General features: G+C 35.9%; 2 protein-coding genes and 1 pseudogene across 2 annotated transcripts; all 3 read right to left on the bottom strand.

Annotated features, from left to right (window-relative positions):
• Positions 1-34: 34 nt before the first annotated feature.
• On the bottom strand, positions 35-7312 carry LOC110643027 (mediator of RNA polymerase II transcription subunit 14). The gene is made up of 6 exons (XM_058147654.1): positions 7169-7312; positions 3210-3271; positions 2271-2294; positions 1769-1943; positions 624-1638; positions 35-543 (listed from the first exon to the last, which is right to left on the bottom strand). The coding sequence occupies exons 1-6, from the start codon at positions 7310-7312 to the stop codon at positions 35-37; spliced, it is 1929 nt and encodes a 642-aa protein (XP_058003637.1).
• Positions 7313-11678: 4366 nt separating this feature from the next.
• On the bottom strand, positions 11679-16495 carry LOC131179882 (mediator of RNA polymerase II transcription subunit 14-like). The gene is made up of 3 exons (XM_058146723.1): positions 16050-16495; positions 11960-13021; positions 11679-11768 (listed from the first exon to the last, which is right to left on the bottom strand). The coding sequence occupies exons 1-3, from the start codon at positions 16257-16259 to the stop codon at positions 11721-11723; spliced, it is 1320 nt and encodes a 439-aa protein (XP_058002706.1). The 5' UTR covers positions 16260-16495; the 3' UTR covers positions 11679-11720.
• Positions 16496-19002: 2507 nt separating this feature from the next.
• Positions 19003-19994, bottom strand: LOC131180058 (auxin-induced protein IAA4-like; annotated as a pseudogene).
• Between the last annotated feature and the right edge of the window lie 1834 nt (positions 19995-21828).

Here is a 21828-nt window from a genome sequence, read left to right as displayed (position 1 = left end):
AATCTCTAAAATGCTGATCATTTATTTTGACATCCTAATACATGCTCCCTGGTCTGCCAAGCCTCAAGCAGATGTGCTGCCATGAATCGCCTCGGGCAAGTGGAAGTCGGAACCATATATTCGAGGATGCATTTCTTAGTCCAACCTCTTCAACATATGGAATTTCCAGAGCATCCATCTGGCTTGTTAGTCTGGCATGTTTAATACAAACCGAACAATGCCTAACCACATGTAGAAGAGCAGAGACATAAATGCTTGAAGGTGCATTCCCCTTATTTGCTTCAGCTATTAGATTTCCATAACTGTATCCTTCATTTTTAAATATCATTTCTGACGATATAAGCATATGTGATGAATGCTGCTGAAAGAAAGCTGATTCTGAGGTCCTCCTACTCTTAGAAATTCCTGCTTTAGAATCTATATCTTGCAGAGATGGAATCAAATTTAACATATCTGAAACTGTCCGTTTTCTTGGATCCTTTTCCCGTTTGGAAACATTATGACCAGCACCCTGAAAGACAGCAGCGTCTCCTGCTGCTTGAGCTGAAAAGAGTGCAACTTTTTTCCGGTCAAATATGTTAATATAAGACAAAAATAGAGCAAACTCAGAGATAGAATCTTACATACGGGAGTTGTAGCTAATGAGCTTGATCCAGTGACTCTAACTGAAGCAGCTACAGGCCCAGTAGGGGAGCTTCTCAGTCCAACACCTGGTGTTGAGGATCGAGATCCAGTTGAATGGGATGGAGATAGTAGCCGAGATGATCTACTTCCAGATAGGGCATCCATTGATGTATCATTTAGCAGTCTCAGATGATCTTCATCCACCGAGGAATTAGAACCAACCTCCACAGAATGTGGAGATCTAAGAGAAGCCAAATCCTGGTCAGATTTTGAAGCTGATAATTTTTTTACAGTTGTGCCCCTTCCTAAACCAGAAGATAGTGAACTAAACAAATTGGAGTGTGTTGAGCCTTTCAGATTGCTTGATGGATGCAACAAACCATTATAATGGGAACCCGCACTTGAAACTTTTACAAAATTGTTCATCTGAGATACCTGAAGGCCTCCTTCCCACTTAGGAGAGGGAGTTCCAGTTTTTGCAGTTTGAAGATTCATTGGAACAGAACCAAAACGCGAAGCGGCAGATGCATTGTAAGATTTGAGATTCTGAAGAGGGAATGAAGGCGCTGATGCCCCTTTCTCAAGTTCAAATACTTCATCAACAACAGATGAAAAACTTGATAGAGGATATCCTGCAATTTGCATAGGACCCTCGAGACTGAATTCAGAAAGAAGGCCATGTTCAGAAGACTGATTGGAAACCCCAGCAGGCAAAGAGCCAGCCAATTTTCCCCAGTCAAGTAGACTCAAATTCAACACATCCTCAAACAGCTGCATCTGGCTAACATCAATTTTCTTCATGTGAATCACGTGATTTGAATCATTAGAAGAAAGACCTTTCGTAGATGGATCTGGCCGAGTCTCCAGCAACTTGAACAGAGGTTTGAAATCTTTATCTAGTTGCACAAGTAGAAAATATGAACTCCCACAATCTGGAAACCCCATTATCAACATGGTTGAGCCATTCAAAAGGGTTTTAGGTACTTTTACAATACTGAAACCCTGTTCATATACCTGAAAAATTTTACATCAGAGCCTCATCTCTAACTTATGGCATTTCTAGATGTAGTAGCATAATCCTAGTTCCTTCTAACATGTTCATATCTGAATTAAAAGAAATGGGGAGGTGGGGGAAAACATTTACCTCAAGGCCTAGAAACCTGCCAAAGGATGCAAATAAATGCAAAATACTTTTGCTTCTCAGGTTGATAAAAACTTCAGATGCAGTCATACTTCCTTGATTTAAAGCTTCTTCATATTCTGTCAATGTGGCAGACGTGAGTATACTTTGGAATGATCTGAGAAGAAAGCGGCCATTCCTGCAAATCCAAAATGAAATTGGGTAATTTACAGTAAAGTTAAAACTATGTCCTCATGCATCATCAAATATAAAAGCTCTGCATGTGGTTTCTACCCAAGAGCAGACATTTTTGGAGAAACCTAACAGACAGGAAATGGGCCTCAAAATGATTGGCACTATATATGATAAAGAGTACATGTACAACCAATATGTTTCTAGCAGTTTTCATTCTACAGGCTTTGTGCAATCTAATTGCCAATTTATTAGTAACCTAATATTTACAATGACTAAGAATTTTCTAAATATTTCAATGCTGATGCATTGGGTGGGGTGGTGGGGGGATTACCTTATATTTATTCCATAAGAAATCCTAAATAGGAATACAGAATACAGAATATACAGAGAAATAATATAGTGATTGACTTTCCATAACACTCCCCCTCAAGTTGGAGCATAGATGTTAATCATGCCCAACTTGTTACAAATGTAGTCAATCCTAGCTCCATTCAGAGCTTTTGTGAAAATATCTCCTAACTGCTCTCCAGTTTTGATGTGTCCTGTTGAGATGATCTGTTGTTGAATCTTTTCACGAATAAAGTGACAATCAATCTCAATATGTTTGGTCCGCTCATGAAACACCGGATTAGAAGCAATATGAAGAGCAGCTTGATTATCACACCACAATTTCGCAGGCAGGGAGGTCTTAAAACCTGTCTCATCTAGTAATTGAAGTATCCACATTACCTCACATACTGATTGTGCCATGGCTCTGTATTCGGATTCAGCACTAGATCGAGAAACTACACTCTGCTTCTTGCTTCTCCAAGACACCAAATTTCCTCCAATAAAAACGCAATATCCAGTAGTTGACCTCCTGTCAACCTTAGATCCAGCCCAGTCGGCATCTGAAAAACATTCAACATTCAAATGCCCATGATTACCATATAGCAAACCTCTTCCTGGAGCGCCCTTCAGATAACACAAGATTTGTTCCAAGGCTTCCCAATGAGCAACAGTTGGGGAAGACATAAACTGACTTACCACACTAACGGCATAAGTAATGTCAGGACGAGTGACTGTAAGGTAGTTCAATTTTCCTACCAATCTCCTGTATCTCTCTGGATCTTCAAACAACTCACTATCCCCTGTTTGTAAAGTTGGAGTCATTGGTGCGCTACAAGGCTTAGCACCTAATTTTCTGTCTCTGTCAATAGATCGAGGACATATTTTTTTGAGACAAGAAAATACCCTTCTTACTTCTTATAACCCGATACCCAAGAAATACTTTAACAATCCCAAGTCCTTGGTGCAGGCGAGTTTGGAGGTAGGTTTTAAGAGATGAAATACCTGCAGAATCACTCCCAGTGATGACAATGTCATCCACATAGACTACCAAGAGAATTATGCCAGCCTCAGATTGCCTATAAAATACTGAGTGATCACACTTACTCTTTTGCATACCAAATTCCTGTACTGCTTCACTGAATCTCCCAAACCATGCCCTAGGACTTTGTTTCAAGCCATAAAGAGACTTCCGAAGCCTACAAACTTTACCCAACTCCCCCTGAGCAACAAACCCAGGTGGTTGCTCCATATACACCTCCTCCTGAAGATCACCATGAAGGAAAGCATTCTTGATATCCAATTGATGCAGGGGCCAATCATATGTAGCTGCTAAAGAGATAAACAAGCGAATAGAAGTAAGTTTAGCTACAGGAGAAAAAGTATCAGAGTAATCAACCCCATATGTCTAAGCATATCCTTTTGCTACAAGGCGTGCTTTTAACCTAGCCACAGAACCATCAGGATTTACCTTTACTGTAAATACCCATTTGCATCCAATAGCTTTCTTACCAGTGGGCAAAGGCAATAGTTCCTATGTACCATTAGCATCTAAAGCCTCCATTTCCTCTTTCATAGTGTAGAAAGAGATGATTCTCATATATTTCAATTAATCTGTACATGGGTATTTATATACAATTGATTCCTATAATTGTGTTATACTAATTAGGAAGAAATCCTAAATAAGAAATTCTAAATAGGAATACAGAATACAGAATATACACAGAAATAATATAATGATTGACTTTCCATAACACTCCCCCTCAAGTTGGAGAATAGATGTTAATCATGCCCAACTTGTTACAAATGTAGTCAATCCTAGCTCCATTCAGAGCTTTTGTGAAAATATCTCCTAACTGCTCTCCAGTTTTGATATGTCTTGTTGAGATGATCTGTTGTTGAATCTTTTCACGAACAAAGTGACAATCAATCTCAATATGTTTGGTCCGCTCATGAAATACCTGATTAGAAGCAATATGGAGAGCAGCTTGATTATCACACCACAATTTCGCAGGCAGGGGGTCTTAAAACCTGTCTCATCTAGTAATTGAAATATCCACATTACCTCACATACTGATTGTGCCATGGCTCTGTATTCGGATTCAGCACTAGATCGAGAAACTACACTCTGCTTCTTGCTTTTCCAAGACACCAAATTTCCTCCAACAAAAACGCAATATCCAGTAGTTGACCTCCTATCAACCTTAGATCCAGCCCAGTCGGCATCTGAAAAACATTCAACATTTAAATGCCCATGATTACCATATAACAAACCTCTTCCTGGAGCTCCCTTCAAATAGCACAAGATTTGTCCCAAGGCTTCCCAATGAGCAACAGTTGGGGAAGACATAAACTGACTTACCACACTAACGGCATAAGCAATGTCAGGACGAGTGACAGTAAGGTAGTTCAATTTTCCTACCAATTCCTGTATCTCTGGATCTTCAAACAACTCACTATCCCCGCTATGATTTGTAAATTTGGAGTCATTGGTGCACTACAAGGCTTAGTACCTAATTTTCTGTCTGTCAATAGATCAAGGACATATTTTCTTTGAGACAAGAAAATACCCTTCTTACTTCTCATAACTTCAATACCCAAAAAATACTTTAATAATCCCAAGTCTTTGGTCTGAAACTGGGTTTGGAGGAAGGTTTTAAGAGATGAAATACCTGCAGAGTCACTCCCAGTGATGATAATGTCATCCACATAGACTACCAGGAGAATTAGACCAGCCTCAGATTGCTTATAAAATACTGAGTGATCACACTTACTCTTTTGCATACCAAATTCCTGTACTGCTTCACTGAATCTCCCAAACCAGGCCCTAGGACTTTGTTTCAAGCCATAAAGAGACTTCCGAAGCCTACAAACTTTACCCAACTCCCCCTGAGCAACAAACCCAGGTGGTTGCTCCATATACACCTCCTCCTGAAGATCACCATGAAGGAAGGCATTCTTGATATCCAATTGGTGCAGGGGCCAATCATATGTAGTTGCTAAAGAGATAAACAAGCGAGCAGTAAGTTTAGCTACAGGAGAAAAAGTGTCGAGTAATCAACCCCATATGTCCGAGCATATCCTTTTGCTACAAGGCGTGCTTTTAATCTAGCCACGTAACCATCAGATTTACCTTTCATCAGAATACCCATTTGCAACCAATAGCTTTCTTACCAGTGGGCAAAGGCAACAGTTCCCATGTACCATTAGCATCTAAAGCTTCCATTTCCTCTTTCATAGCAGCACACCAGCCAGGATGAGACAGTGCCTCACCAACAGTATTAGGGATGGGAATAGAGTCTAAAGAAGTAACAAAACACCGAGAACAAGAAAACAATTGATTATAAGAAACAAAAGAAGAGATAGGGTAAGTACATGAACGTTTACCTTTACGAAGAGCAATGGGTAAGTCTAGATCAGAATCATGATCAGTATGAGGTACAGGATCTCCCAACGAAGTAGCTGGTGGAGGATCTGAGTCAGGAATCTCCAATCTCCTGGAATAAACATGAACAACGGGAGGCCGAGTAGGTCTAGAGACGGAAGAAATAGGCTGTGAGAGAGGACTAGACATTGGATCTAAAGTATATATTAAGATATAATCTTCCTCCCCACGACTCTCATACAGGATGATTGAGAAAAAAATGGAGTGGACTCAAAAAATGTGACATCTGCAGAAACAAGATAACGATTAAGAGTAGGAGAGAAACAACGGTACCCTTTTTGGATCCGGGAGTACCCAAGGAAGACACATTTGAGAGACTTTGGATCCAATTTAGTAACCTGCGGACGAACATCACGTACAAAACAAGTACAACCAAAAATACGGGGTTCAACGGGAAACAAAGATTTTGTAGGGAACAAAGCAGTATAAGGAATATCCCCATTAAGGACAGAAGAAGGCATACGATTGATCAAAAAATATGCCGTAGAAACTGCATCCGCCCAAAAGTGTTTAGGAACTTTCATCTGAAAAAGAAGAGCACGAGTTACCTCAAGAAGATGCCGATTTTTTCTTTCGGCCACGCCATTTTGGGATGGGGTATCCACACAGGAAGATTGATGAAGAATGCCATTTTGTGTCATATAAGACTGAAATTGTGCTGAAAAATATTCTTTAGCATTGTCACTTCTTAATATGCGCACAGAAATATTAAATTGAGTTTTGATTTCATTACAAAAGGCACAAAAGATAGAAAACAACTCAGAACGATTCTTCATTAAATATAACCAGGTAACACGAGAGTAATCATCAACAAAAGTAACAAAATAACGAAATCCAGTTTTAGAAGTAACAGAACAAGGACCCCAAACATCAGAATGAACTAACTCAAAAGGGGATGAAGCCCGTTTATTGACTCTAGACACAGAAGGCAAACGATGATGTTTTGCAACCGACACGACTCACATTCTAGTCGATAAAGATCAAATCGAGGACACAACTTCTTCATTCTATACAAAGAAGTATGACACAATCTACAAAGAGCTTAAAGAGGTGATAAGGTCTTGGAGCAAACAAGCGATCGCGGTACATGATTTTCGAATGTAGAGACCACACGACTCACGTCCTCTACCAATAATCGCCGTCGTAAGATCCTGAAACAAACACCGATCGAAAAAAGAAATAGAACAATTTAAGGTACGAGTAAGTTTACTAACAAAGTAGATTAAAAGAGAAATTTGGTAGACACAAAACAGATGACAAAGAAATTGACGAAGTCGGATTCGCAGTTCCAGAACCCATGACACAAGAAGTAGAACCATCAGCTAAAGTAACAGTAGAGGAAGTGGGATTAGACTGAAAAGTAGATAGAAGACTAGAATTACCTGTCATGTGATCTGTTGCACGAGAATCAATAACCCATTTGGATGAGGAAGACACAAGGCATGTAGTGGATTTACCTGACTCAGCGATCGCAATGATAGGGGAACCGTAGGCTTTAGAGATGCATGATCTTTGGAAAAATCGTGCAAAATCCTCTGCAGATACCAAAACAGTTTGTTAGAGGAAGACACTGTAGAATCCTCTGTTGCCATATTTGCCATCTGTGATCGTTGATTTTTCCTCTGAAGTTGCGGACAATTATATTTTGTATGGCCAGGCTCATGGCAATAATAACAAATGACTCCTCTTGAGTCCTGATTATAACTAGCCTCTCCATTACGCTGATTACTACATTGCTGTAATTCCTCCTCTACTTCCTCTTCTATTACCCTGTTGTCCATTTGGATTACGGCTAATAAGAGCACTCTGGCAGTGTGAAGATTGGGTACTCTGTCTGAAGGACCCGTGTGAATGTTTCATGCAAAGAGGAAATCTCGAATCGAAAGAATCGAGATTTAGCGCCTCATACTCGAAGGAAGGCCTGCAAGAAAACTCATAACACCAGTTGCTCCGTTGGGCTCTTTGAACTTTTACATCGTAACTAAAAGGCAACAATACATTAAGTTCCTCATATACGTTTAAAATCCATAAAATAAGCCGTGAGAGACTTATTCTCTTTCTCAAGACGGTAGAATGCCTTACAAACATCATAAATACGGAGATATTCCTTTACGAATACGTAAAATCAAAATAATCCATCAATTCCTTAACAAATTCACGGTGATTAATTAAACTAATTACCTCACCGTGAATCGAGTTCAAGCCGCAAAACAACCGAGCATCCTCCCTTAGCCAAGTTTGTTGTGTATCATCGGTAGGTGGATCTTTAGTAAGGTGATCATCCTTATCAATGCTACGCAAATAGACCCTAACGATCTTACTCCACTACAGATAATTCGAACCATTAAGTTTGTGTTCCTTGATCTTAGTCATCATCGGAATCACCTCAGAAATAACATTCTTATTGTCTGCCATTTGTTGAGACAAATAAACCTAACCGAAACGCTAATCCAAAGTCTTGTGACAACAAAATAATCCAAAATCACAAATCAAGCAAATACCGAAATAGGATCTGAGAGCCAAACATCAGAAGTCCTTTAATGGTGTACTGGATCAGGCAACAGCACACAGTGGTAGAATGAGGGGATTGAGGCGACGCTGGCAATGTTGATCGGAGACGAAACGGCCGGTCGGCGGCCAAGGTCTCTCTGGTGGTGAGAACAAATAATCACCCTAGATAGATGACACCTCGATACCATGTAGAAAGAGATGATTCTCATATATTTCAATTAATCTGTACATGGGTATTTATATACAATTGATTCCTATAATTGTGTTATACTAATTAGGAAGAAATCCTAAATAAGAAATCCTAAATAGGAATACAGAATACAGAATATACACAGAAATAATATAATGATTGACTTTCCATAACACATAGCATCACACCAGCCAGGATGAGACAGTGCTTCATTAACAGTATTAGGTATAGGAACAGAGTCTAAAGAAGTAATAAAACACCGAGAACAAGAAGACAAGTGATTATAAGAAACAAAAGAAGAGAAAGGATAAGTACATGAACGTTTACCTTTACGAAGAGCAATGGGTAAGTCTAGATCAGAATTATGATCGATGAGTGCAGGATCGCCCAACGGAAGTAGCCGGTGGAGGATCCAGTCGAGAATCTCCAATCTCCTAGAATAAACATGAACAACGGGAGGTCGAGTAGGTCTAGAGACAGAAGGAGCAGGCTGTGGGAGAGGACTAGACATTGGTTGGACAGTATATATTAAGAGATCATCTTCCTCCCCCTGACTCTCATACACAGATGATGGAGGAAAAAATGGAGTGGACTCAAAAAATGTGACATCTGCAGAAACAAGATAACGATTAAGAATAGGAGAGAAACAACGATACCCTTTTTGGAGCCGGGAGTACCCAAGGAAGACACATTTGAGAGATTTTGGATCCAATTTAGTAACCTGTGGACGAACATCATGCACAAAACAGGTACAACAAAAAATACGGGGTTCAATAGGGAATAAAGATTTTGTAGGAAACAAAGTAGTATAAGGAATATCCCCATTAAGGACAGAAGACGGCATACGATTGATAAAAAAACATGCCGTAGAAACTGCATCAGCCCAAAAGTGTTTAGGTACTTTCATCTGAAAAAGAAGAGCACGAGTTACCTTAAGAAGATGACGATTTTTTCTTTCGGCCACGCCATTTTGAGATGGGGTATCCGCACAGGAAGACTGATGAAGAATGCCATTTTGTGTCATATAAGACTGAAATTGTGCTGAAAAATATTCTTTGGCATTATCACTTCTTAATATGCGCACAGAAATATTAAATTGAGTTTTGATTTCATTACAAAATGCACAAAAGATAGAAAACAACTCAGAACGATTCTTCATTAAATATAACCAGGTAACACGAGAGTAATCATCAACAAAGTTAACAAAATAACGAAATCCAGTTTTAGATGTAATAGAACAAGGACCCCAAACATCAGAATGAACTAACTCAAAAAGGGATGAAGCCCGTTTATTGACTCTAGACACAGAAGGTAAACGATGATGTTTTGCAAACTGATACGACTCACATTCTAGTACTGATAAAGACTGAAATTGAGGACACAGCTTCTTCATGGTAGACAAAGAAGGATGACCCAATCTACAATGAGCTTCAAGTGGTGTTAAGGTACTGGAGCAAACAAGCGACCGCGGTACATGATTTTCCAGAATGTAGAGACCACCTGACTCGCGTCCTCTACCAATAATCTGTTTCGTCGTAAGATCCTGAAATAAACACTGGTCAGGAAAAAAGGAAACAGAACAATTTAAGGTACGAGTAAGTTTACTAACAGAAAGTAGATTAAAAGAAAATTTTGGTAGACACAAAACAGAAGACAAAGAAATTGACGAAGTCGGGTTCGCAGTTCCAGAACCCATGACACAAGAAATAGAACCATCAGCTAAAAGTAACAGTAGAGGAAGTGAGATTAGACTGAAAAGCAGATAGAAGACTAGAATTACCTGTCATGTGATCTGTCGCACCAGAATCAATAACCCATTTGGATGAAGAAGACACAAGGCATGTAGTGGATTTACCTGACTCAGCGATCGCAGTGACAGGGGAACTGGTAGGCTTTAGAGATGCCTGATACTGGGAAAATTGTGCAAAATCCTCTGCAGATACTAAAATAGTTTTCTCAGAGGAAGATACTGTAGAATTCTCTGCTGCCATATTTGCCATCTGTGATCGCTGATTTTTCCTCTGAAGTTGCGGACAATTATATTTTGTATGGCCAGGCTCATGGCAATAATAACAAATGACTCCTCTTGAGTCCTGATTAGAACTAGCCTCTCCATTACGCTGATTACTTACATTGCTGTAATTCCTCCTCTACTTCCTCTTCTATTACCACTGTTGTCCATTTGGATTACGGCTAATAAGAGCACTCTTGGCGTGTGAAGATTGAGTACTCTCTGCTGAAGGACCCGTGTGAACGTTTCATGCAAAGAGGAAATCTCGAATCGAGAGAATCGAGATTTAGCGATCTCATACTCGAAGGAAGGCACTGCAAGAAAACTCATAATGACTAGTTGCTCCGTTGGGCTCTTGAACTTTTACATCGGGACTAAAAGGCAACAATATATTAAGTTCCTCATATACGTTTAAAATCCATAAAATAAGCCGTGAGAGACTTATCCTCTTTCTCAGCACGGTAGAATGCCTTACAAACATCATAAATACGGGAGATATTCCCTTTACCAGAATACAGAAAATCTAAGTAATCCATCAATTCCTTAACAAATTCACAGTGATTAATTAAACTAATTACCTCACTATGAATCGAGTTCCGAAGTTGCAAAAACAACCGAGCATCCTCCCTTAGCCAAGTTTGTCGTGTATCATCAGTGGGTGGATCTTTAGTAAGGTGATCATCCTTATCAATGCTACGCAAATAGACCCTAACAGTCTTACTCCACTCCAGGTAATTCGAACCATTAAGTTTGTGTTCCGTGATCTTAGTCATCACCGGAATCACATCAGAAATAACATTCTTATTGTCTGCCATTTGTTGAGACAAAGAAAACTAACCGAAACGCTAATCCAAAGTGCTTATAGCAACAAAATAACCCAAAATAACAAATCAAGCAAATACCGAAATAGAATCTGAGAGCCAAACCTCAGAAGTCCTTTAATGGTATACTGGATCAGGTAACAGCACACAGTGGTAGAATGATGGGGTTGAAACGGCCGGTCGGCGGCTAAGGTCTCTCCTGAGCTGGGTAGTGAGAACAAATAGTCACCCTAGATTGATGACCTGCTCTGATACCATGTAGAAAGAGATGATTCTCATTGATATCAATTAATCTGTACATGGGTATATATATACAATTGATTCCTATAATTGTGTTCTACTAATTAGGAAAAAATCATAAATAAGAAATCCTAAATAGGAATACAGAATACAGAATATACAGAGAAATAATATAGTGATTGACTTTCCATAACATATTCCAAGTGTAAAAAATGATGAGCCACAAGCACGTACACTTAGTATTCCTCTCCCTCGTATTCTCTGCCATCATTTTGAGTTTCTTTCTGCAGACACAAATTGAAAGCAGAACAACAAATTCAATTCACAAAGATTATAATCTTAAATATGCCATAGGAATATAACTATTAAAAATATTAACCAGTAGATTTCATCAGCATTTATGTTGTAATAGTTTCTTTTGTATTGAACTACTAAGAGTGCATGCACCAAGCAACCACAGTAAATGTGAACCAACCTTCTTGTGGTCAACATCAGGTTCATCCATGTGGAATCGAAGAACAACATCTCCTGCAGCACGAAAGATTTGAGCATTTTTTCCCAGATCTTTCTGAATTTCAAGCAGACAAGTATACCTATTACAGCATATTGCTCTTAACAGCAACTTCTCAACATCAATGCAACTTTGGTCAAGGGAAAATTCTGCCTCTCTACCATTTATTGGATCTATAACAAAAGTGCTATGAACACACTTTATCTGTAGATCTGGTCCTGGTTCAATTTTTATAAATGGGCATGTCCCTGAATCAGATGTACCAGAGTTTTTTCCCAGATCTAGCCAGTATACAATTTTCAACCCAGGTGTTCGAAGACCAGCTGAATCAGTTTCTCCATCTTGATTTAGCAGCGTAGATCCAGTACTACAATCAGATATGAGCTCAAACCGAATTGCATCTTTCCACCTTCCTTGACGTAGTACTTGTACTTGCCTTATGACAGTATCCATAATGAGTGAAATGCAAAGCTCATGGAGAACTGAATACAATATCACGAATGCATTCTCTGCTGCTGCCATTCTGCGCTCCAAATCATCTCCCAGAGCATGCCGTCTCAATTCTTCCAGTTTCACAAGTCCACTTCTCTCACCAACAAGCAACTCCAAATGCAATATCCTCCACATTGAGAGGTGCCCTCGGTAGCCAAGTGTAACTAACACCTTAAATTCACCATTCACACAAAGCAGTGCTGTACCATCAGAAACTTTCACCTCAGAAATTTCCTTTGGGAGTGTGACTTCAAGTAACTTAGAACGCACAAGTGTGTCCAACTTCTTTAGAGCTGGCTTCTGCTGCTCCTCAGCTAATGTGCTCAGCATACCTACATCTTCTATACATTTTGGTAAACGCTGATAAGATCCAGTAAGGAGGACTTCAATGGCAGATGGAACATCATAGATAGGTGCTCGAGCTTGCTGTAGCCCCTCATGCATGAAAAACAACGAATTTGCAGCTTGGGTAAAACATGCCTCATGACTTGATAGGGTAGACTGAAGTTGCTGACAATATTGTATTAACCGAACCTGAAGAACAAAAGAACATGAATACCTCACTTCTACATGAAACTAACTTCATTGATAATATTCAAGCGCAAAAAAAAAAAAAAAAAGAAGGTAGATTTGAATAAAATTCAGAAAGTTGATAAACAGGTATCATTCACAATTCTCATGCTATCATGAAAGTCATGGAATATGAAGTTGACTTTTATCTGAAAGTTCTGTATCTTTCTACATGTAAGCACTTTTAGATGTTCAAAACGATGTCAAAGACTATATACAAAAGTAAACAATGACAGGTACAGAACAACATGGCTACGCTTGCAATTTTGTCCTATTTTGTCTAAACAAATCAATTGTGATCTCATGTCATGAGGGATGAGTGAATACCATTAATGCTTCCTCTTAAAATCTATTGAGTTTGTCATTACCATGATATGAACGTGATAACTAATTGCCATGGAACATATGCAAGAACAATTGTGCTGTGAAATATTGATTGAAGCCAAAAGAAAATGACCAAATAAAATTATGATCATTGATGCCCATCTATCCCGTCTCCCCTCTCCACAATGGTTTATGCTGTTGGTTTAACTCTTGTTCTAGTTCCCATAGTTATTAAAGGCGCAAGGCGCATTAACGAGTAGAGGGATTCTGGAGCGTAGGTGCAAGTGCGCACTTGAGTGACATGAGGCTCAAAAGAAATAAAATTAGATAACTAATCCTTTATAAGTCAACTCATATTAATAACACAAATCATTTAGGATTCTAGCACCAAAGTTCTTGAAATCCAAATAAAAATAAAACTAAAAGATCTTAAAACTCTTAAATCATATTCCAAAATTCCTACTAAATAGCAATAATTTGCAAAAAGAAACGATAAGAAAATGCTCATTATCAAGAGTAACTTAGTCATCTTCATTGTGACATAAGAAATATGTTGTATGTTGTCAATCTAACCTCTTTTCTTCCCTTAATTACAGATTGCTTATAATTAAATAAACAATATAACATCAATTCGTACAAGCTAGGTTAATAGGCTTTCTTCTACAAAAATTTTGCAAAAAAAATGGAAAACATCCAAAAAACAAAAGCACCTAGTGAAGAGATAGGAGCAAAGACGAATATAGAAAAAGAAAAAAGCAAAAATGGGCAAGAAAAGAAAAGAAAAAAAGAACAGCGAATACAAAGTTCAATTAAATTTGGCAAAAAAAAAAAAGACGCAACAAAAAAAAAGGGAAAAGGAACGTCAACTCATGAAAACTAACTAATAGGAAATTTACAAACTGAAACATCATCTCATAACAAATAGGTCATATGAAATCCAAAATAGGAAAATCAACTTATATCAATAAGATTTTAGGAAATAATTAATCTCATTCCAAAATCAAAAGAATTTTAGTCTTACGTTGAAAAATATAATTTTATCCTTTTTCTTTGTAATAAGCTTTCATCTAGTATACATAACTTTAATATAACTTCGTGTTCGCGTGTGTGTGTAGATATATACAAGTAAGTCAATCTCTAAGAGAACAGAGAATCTTGCTGAAACTTCAGCAAAATGTTGCAAAGGCATGCCAAGGATCGTGCCTTGCACCTTGCTTGAACGTCACCTTCCTCTCAAGGGTTGAGGCGTGCCTTTAACAACTATGCTGATTCCTACGGTAAATTTAGCAAATTTATCTCAGAAATGTTTTAGTTATGCTTATAAAGACATGTTTTCCGATTGACGAATATGACAAATATTTCTCCCTCTAATTATAAAATATAAATATCACAATGTTGATATCTACTCTTTTGCTATGCTGACTTTTGGAAGTTTCTTCATATTAGTTCAGTGGTATGAACTTATGTGACAATTTTCTTAAAAGAATAAACAATTTAAATTTGAAATTATTTCATACCTTGCCACAGTGTCAATAACCAAGCATATTCACAATTTTCTTCTAAGGCTCTGTTTATTTCACAGAAAATATTTTTCCAGTAAACATTTCCACATTTCCCTTGTTGGGAGCCCTCAAGATAATTGATACACAGAAATTGTCTTGCTGGTCAAAAGGAATATTAAGCAATTTTCAAGCTTGTTTTGAAATTGGAAAAATAGAAGTCATTTTCAAAAACTTTCACACACAAACTCTTGAAAAGGAAAAGAACCAATAAGGACACCATATCCACTGACTGTCCATCATGCCCTGTACTCACCAGCGATCAGCCAAAAGCTGGAGATGATCACCAGCGATAAGCGACAATCAAATTGTTTTTTACCTTTTCTATATAATTTTCTATAAATTGAGAAAAATTAAGCCCTGATAGAACCAAAGTATTTTTTCACATTCTTACTCACTGAAAGAAAAATATTCTCTATCCAAGGGATTCCAAACATCAAAAAGTGGTTTCCAATGAATTTCTAGCGTGCAACCACAAAGCAGTAAATAGGCCATTTTCTTAGAAAATGTTTTCTTCGGATTCTCTTCTAGAGAGAAGTTATTTCAATGAATCAAATAGGCCCCGAGTTTCTATCTCATGATGGAAAATTTACTTCAGGAACCGCAACACATCCAGACAAATTTCCTAGAAGGAATGAGCCAAGTACAACAACAATTAAAAAAAAATCGCAGTTTTGCTTTCCAATTGTCATCTTGAATGCTAAATATAATTACTAAACAGTTTCTCCTAAAAAACCCAAACACACTAACGTTTATCCTTAATCGGCCACCTTCTTACTAATTTCTGCAGGCACACTCGGTTAGCAATTTGAATTAACAATGTTTTTAACACTACTTAAAAGAATTCAAACACGTACAACCCAAAACCATCCTAGCCATCTGCTCATTAAAGTCAGAAGCTGATAGCACTTAGAAAGAACCTTTCCAGCTAAAAAAAAAAAAAAAATTCAAAATTTCAAAACTTTTCTCATGATATAACTAGAACGACAGAAACACAAATTTTCCAATATCATGAAGCTGAAACCGTCAACCAATGTTAACAAAAAATATAACCCTTAAATTCAGAATTATCAACTCTCTTGGGTCACACAGCTGCCTAAGCCACTGACCTGTTGGCACCACTTAGCAAGTACATTGAGTCTGAGCATACGTTGCTGTGTCTTAACCAAGTACTTCAAGAGGTAAATCTTCTTGTCGGAATCCATTTGGTCAGAGGATTTGGATTTGTCAACCAATTCTTTCAAGGAGAGGAAAGATTCCTCGGCGGCCCGACTCACCAGAACGGAGAAGTCGACAGTTTGTTGCCCTAACTCAGCCATATTAAAGTTTCCAAAGCTAGGGCCTTTTATTGGCGGAGAAGTCTGTTATCGGATCTGCATGAGGAATTGTTAGAATCTAGGGTTCAGGTGGGAGAAAGGAGGGAAAGAAGGGGCAGTTTCTGTATGCGGAGCTCTAGATACATTTTTTGTGGAAAGAGAGGAGACAAAATGACCAGGAGAGGCGGAATTTGAACCCCTCTTCTTCTTCGAGTCCTCTTCTCTTCTGAGTGAAAACACCGAATCCCAGAGTAGCGTATGCAAATGATCGAACCTTCCAAACGAACAATGGGTCCCGCTCAGTCAGACCCATTAGCCACGTCAGCCTTTTTTTTTTTTTTGTATAAATATGTTAATATACTCAGGCAAATTAATGTTAATCACTAGATTTGTTTGGAAGGATATGGGGCGACTACATGTTCCATCAAAAGTGCGAAATTCTTTGGAGGGCTGTTCCAGTGAGTTTAGGAATGGGAAGATAGGCTTTGGGGCTATATTTAGAAACGAGAATGCAGAGGTTCTTGCTTGTGCTGTTGTGCAGCTAAATGTGCTGTTGGAGATTAGTCCCTTGACATTGCTGAACCGTATTCTATGGTTTATGGGTGAAATTAGCTACTGAGTTATATTTCCTAAACTCAGTGGCCGAGTCTGATTGATTGTCAGGGAATATTTCCAAGTTGCGATGATAGCAGTTTGGAATGTGGCTCTTTCAGATTGCATTCATTTTGGAGCAATCTGTGTCAATGGGAAGATAGGATTAACTACTAAAAATACCTATCCAACAGTAGATCCTTCAAAATCAACGTCAATTATGTTCAATTTCATATTGTTGGTGAAAAACATTACAAGGGCCGGTTTGATATTATTATTAAAATTATTGTTGAGAAAATTATTTTTTTTTATATATACTAGTTAAAAAATATTAAAAAATAATTTAAAATTAAATTTGATAAATTTTAATCATAAGAACATTAAAATAATAAAATATATTTTGCTAAACTGATGTTTTATTCAGAAAAATAGTTTTGGATCTTCAAAATGTAATGCCAAATAGACACTAAAACTGTGCAAAGAGTTGAGTAAACTTTATTTTCTTACAAAGAAATTTTAGAATATTATATCTATCTTTACATTAAATAAATTATCTAAAAAGAATTGCTTAATTATAACAAGAGCATAAAAAATTGAGAGTTTCTTATCACAAACCTTTATCATAATAGAAGTATTTATCGATTATTTTGATAAATATGTCGGTCTAATAGAAACAATTAAAGGGTTTAAATTGATTTTTTTTAAGAGAATTAGATCATCTTTCTGAGCAAACTTTCTATTTGATAGGTAATATTAATAAAGTTATTGCAAAGGTTATGAACTAAGAAATTGAGAATAATTTGAAAAAATGACCTTGAATCTTTATATACTTATCTGGAATCGAATTATTTGGGATTCAGAAATGAAAAATGTTCTTTTGTTCATGATCGTTCGCCCAAATTATAATTCAGTTGCTTATGCTTTAGCTAAATTAATAATAGGGTCGTGTCAGAGTATAATTGGATTAAGGAAGCTTATGCTGAAATTAAGAAAGTTTATGCTGAAATTAACTGTGTCTCGTGATTACTTTCTTTTTCATCTTAATGAAATTATGCTTTATAAAAAAAAATTTACTAGATTTTTTTTTTTTTTTTTAATTTTGAGAAACTAGCATTGAAAGGCTTGTCTACTCTTTTTTTTTTTATTTTACAAAAATTAAGGACTTATTTATTTTTATTTTTTAAAAAAATGTATATATTTAAAAAATAAAAAATATGCACCTGTCATAATAAAAATAGTTTAATTTAAAGAAATTATTTATTTCTTTCATATAATTCAAAAAAATTAATTATAAAATTTTTAGTTTAATTTACTATTAAATTTTTTTAATATATGTTATTAATTTATTTTATAATAATATAATTTGTTTTTTATTATTATAAATAACCATTTACTTCAATTATACAAAATCATATTATAATTTTGATTATAAAAAGTTATTATTTTTCATTGAGAAAATAATTAAAAACCACAATTTTGTGATAAAAAGGTAAAAAAAAAAAACTCTAATTTGAATATAAAACTCTATTTTTCAGTTTTTTTTTAAATTATTTTAATATTTTATAAATATAAAAGTGCTAATTTTATAAAATCTTAGTTAATTTTATAAACATAATGATACAACAGCCTAACAAAAACTCCATGAAGGAAAGAATGGCCCAAAAGCTGAGGCCCAGCCATGTTTCCAATTCCATCAAAACCCATTCAAATGCATATTGACATTTTATCAAATGGCTAATTATTATACATTGAGAGCACAAATTGTGCCCCTTTAGATTTAAAAATTCAAATTTTCTTTGATTTTAAAGAAATAAGACACTTGTATTTAGAAAAAGGATGTATATAAGCCGAGCACACTAATCCTTGCTCATCCTTAATTTATATATGTATACATACAACACTATGCAAATGCAAGTGTAAAATAAAATATAAATTAACATTATAATGTTACATGTATATAATAGGACTTGCAATATTGATTATTCATAAAAGGAAATAGAGAAGGAAAACCTGCATGAAAAAAATTAGTGAAGATATAATGAAGAGTTTAGATCAGGAATATTAAAATTTACTTCAAAATTATAAAGTTTTGAATTTAAGAATCAACTAAAACTAAATGAAACAAGAAAAACTTATCCAAACATATATCATGTCACTATTTTTGTACATTTCCGTCCCAAGCCTCGAACCCTTTTGTGATTCTCAGCATCTTGCAAGAATTCATGAACATACTGTAATTTCAGCAGCAGCAGCAGCAAGAGAAGGAGGAGGAGGAGGTTATTATTATTATTATTATTATTATTATTATATGAACAATTAATTTTAATTTTGTAGAAGGAAATTAATTATGATATTTAAGAGAAAGAGAACTTAGTCTCATGGAACATCTCCAACCAACATCCAATCACCATCTTTATCTTCGCAAGGTGCAAATTCTTATCCATTATACCCTTTTTTTTCAGAATAATCGCCTGAAAATTTGATGTATAGTTAAATTAAATTAAAACCCTTATTATATAATTAATTTTAAATCACTTCTCCCTTTTTGCTTTAGAAAATTCAGGACATGTGTACACTTACTAACTTTGAACTTGAACATGTTTTCTATGGCTTTAAGGAGACCTGGATAACCCTGATCAGGATTTAAGGTATCAATTGATTTGGTATGTATATAACGTAAATCACTGGACAACCCTAACCCTATTTTCATTGCTTGGAAACAGTTTCTGCGGTAAGATCTGATTGGTGGCCAACCTACCACTTGTGCCCTGCACACACCAATTCAACCCTAGTATTAGTCCATATATCCAAACTATACGAAACCCTAATACACTGATTACTATAAACTGAAGAAGAAGAAGAAGAAGAAGAAGAAGAAGAAGAAGAAGAAGAAGAAGAAGAAGAAGAGAAGGCTTACTTGGTGGGAGGAGAAGTTCCTTCGTCGTCCTTTTTCTCAATATCGTAGATTTTATAGTTATCTATCCTTGACCCTTCTGACTCCTCATTCATGCCAGGCAATGATCTTTTGTTGCACTTAGCAGTAGTGGTAGGAAGCATTTGCTTCTCTGACTCTTCGGTGGTTCCCGAAAGGCCTAGTCTGAGCTCTGTGGCCACAAGGATAAGATCACCATCTCTCTGAAATGTCATTGTACTGAAATTTCGATTTCTTTTCTGTGCAATAATCTTGAATAGGAAATTTTCTATATCAAGCACCTGAGTTTTCCCTCTAGATATATATATATATATATATATTAGAGGTTGAGGATTCTTGTTTTTCCGGTGAGGTTATACGCTTTGTTAGAGAATGGTAGACTGAAAGTATGTGATAGGTAGGAAATTCAAGCTATTTTTAGAAAATAAATACAAAGAAAATTGTTTACAAAGGGAAGACATAGTTTGGATTTTATATATTTATATTTTGAATTTAAAATGAAATGAATTTAAATAACAATCTTTCATTTACGAAAATGTGGAGATCTATCTTTAATGGAAATGATTTATATTCACTAATTTAATCTATAATTGATATCACTTAATTAAAATTATAGTAGATATATGCAACTCAAAAATATATAATATCTAAAATTAATTTATGCTAATTGCTTAATAAATGAATATATAAATTAATTAAGTTATTTCCCCCTAAAAAAAGCTATATATTGATTTCCATTTGCACAAGTGAAGTACCTATCATATTTTATTTAAATTATTATTATTTGAAAATAAGTATATATTTATATTGAATATAACATTTTTGAGATAGTATAGTTATAAATTTAATTTGGTTAATTTTTTTTACTCTAGTTAAAATTTAATTAATAAAAACAATACACTTTTTGTTAACAAGTATGCTTTTAATAATATTGAATAACAATTTATATATGATTTAGAGTCTTCTTTAAATAATTGTGAGATATTAATTAGGTTTGGGTTTTATATGGAGATAAAGAAAAAAAATAATTATAAAATATGGTTCACATATTTTTTATAATTAAGAGTTAATCTTGCTTTTTTTTTTTTATCAGGAAAAAGAAATTCATTCAAACAGGAACAAGAGAATAAACGGCACTATTCAAAGCTAACAAGGATGCTAATCGAGATGGGGGATCGAGATGGGGGATTAGAAACCCAACCTGTACATAAAACTTTAAACCTCATTACATTAGCTACCCAATTTGCAACCTTGTTAACTGATCTAGGAATATGAACAATATGGATACAAAGGATAGACTGATAAACATACTCTAAGGTCATGGATGATTGCCTCTAATTCCAAGGGGGTAGAACAAGAGAGGAAGCCAATTGCACAATCTGCAATGAATCAGATTCAATGCTGCGTGATGTGAAACTTAAACCCTACTAATGGCAAAAACAATAGTTGGTCTCACAGCAACACCTTCAGCTACTAGAGGAGAAATACTAACAAAAAAAACTTAGCCATCCCATCCACAAGCCTGCCTTCCGAGTTGCGCACCAGAATGCCTAAGCCAGCTGCGAGGATTGATAGTCAAAAGATGCATCAACATTTAATTTTACCATCCCTTGAATAAGAGGACACCATCTCAGTGGACTGGATTCTTGGATTGCTTGAGGAGCAATATCAGAAAGCAATTGCAGGAAGGTCAAAGTCAGCGTTTCTTGAAAAGCACACTGAGCCCTTTTGATTGTCAACTCATGGATAGGATTAATAGCTTCAAAAGTAGCCAAATTCCTTGCCTTCCATATATACCGGCTCAATAAAGCAGTGATGCATACATTTTGCATAATCATTTAGGTTTAATTTCATAACCATTTTTATTTGATTATTAGTCATTTTTAGCTAATTTTATTAGTTAATTAGTTAGTTTTTCATAATTGTCGATTTTGGATTAATTTGTAATTTTTACTTTGTTTTGTAGGAAAAATGGTGTTTTTGAAGGACTAAAGAGAATTTTGCCATTGAGGAGTATCTTCTACAGCAAAAAGATGTCAAAAACAAGTT

Source organism: Hevea brasiliensis, chromosome 5 (genome assembly GCF_030052815.1).
Source record: "Hevea brasiliensis isolate MT/VB/25A 57/8 chromosome 5, ASM3005281v1, whole genome shotgun sequence".
Classification (NCBI taxonomy): domain Eukaryota; kingdom Viridiplantae; phylum Streptophyta; class Magnoliopsida; order Malpighiales; family Euphorbiaceae; genus Hevea; species Hevea brasiliensis.
This window is presented reverse-complemented; position numbering and strand designations above follow the sequence as displayed.

Coding starts and splice junctions, on each gene's coding strand:
- LOC110643027 (XM_058147654.1), bottom strand. CDS start 7,312: ATGGCAAATATGGCAACAGAGGATTCTACAGTGTCTTCCTCTAACAAA. Junction 2,295..3,209: donor AAGGACTTGGGATTGTTAAA/GTATTTCTTGGG, acceptor ATTCCTATTTAG/GATTTCTTATGGAATAAATA. Junction 1,639..1,768: donor GCAGGTTTCTAGGCCTTGAG/GTAAATGTTTTC, acceptor AAAATTTTTCAG/GTATATGAACAGGGTTTCAG.
- LOC131179882 (XM_058146723.1), bottom strand. CDS start 16,259: ATGGCTGAGTTAGGGCAACAAACTGTCGACTTCTCCGTTCTGGTGAGT. Junction 13,022..16,049: donor TTGCTAAGTGGTGCCAACAG/GTCAGTGGCTTA, acceptor TTTGTTCTTCAG/GTTCGGTTAATACAATATTG. Junction 11,769..11,959: donor CTGATGTTGACCACAAGAAG/GTTGGTTCACAT, acceptor TTGTGTCTGCAG/AAAGAAACTCAAAATGATGG.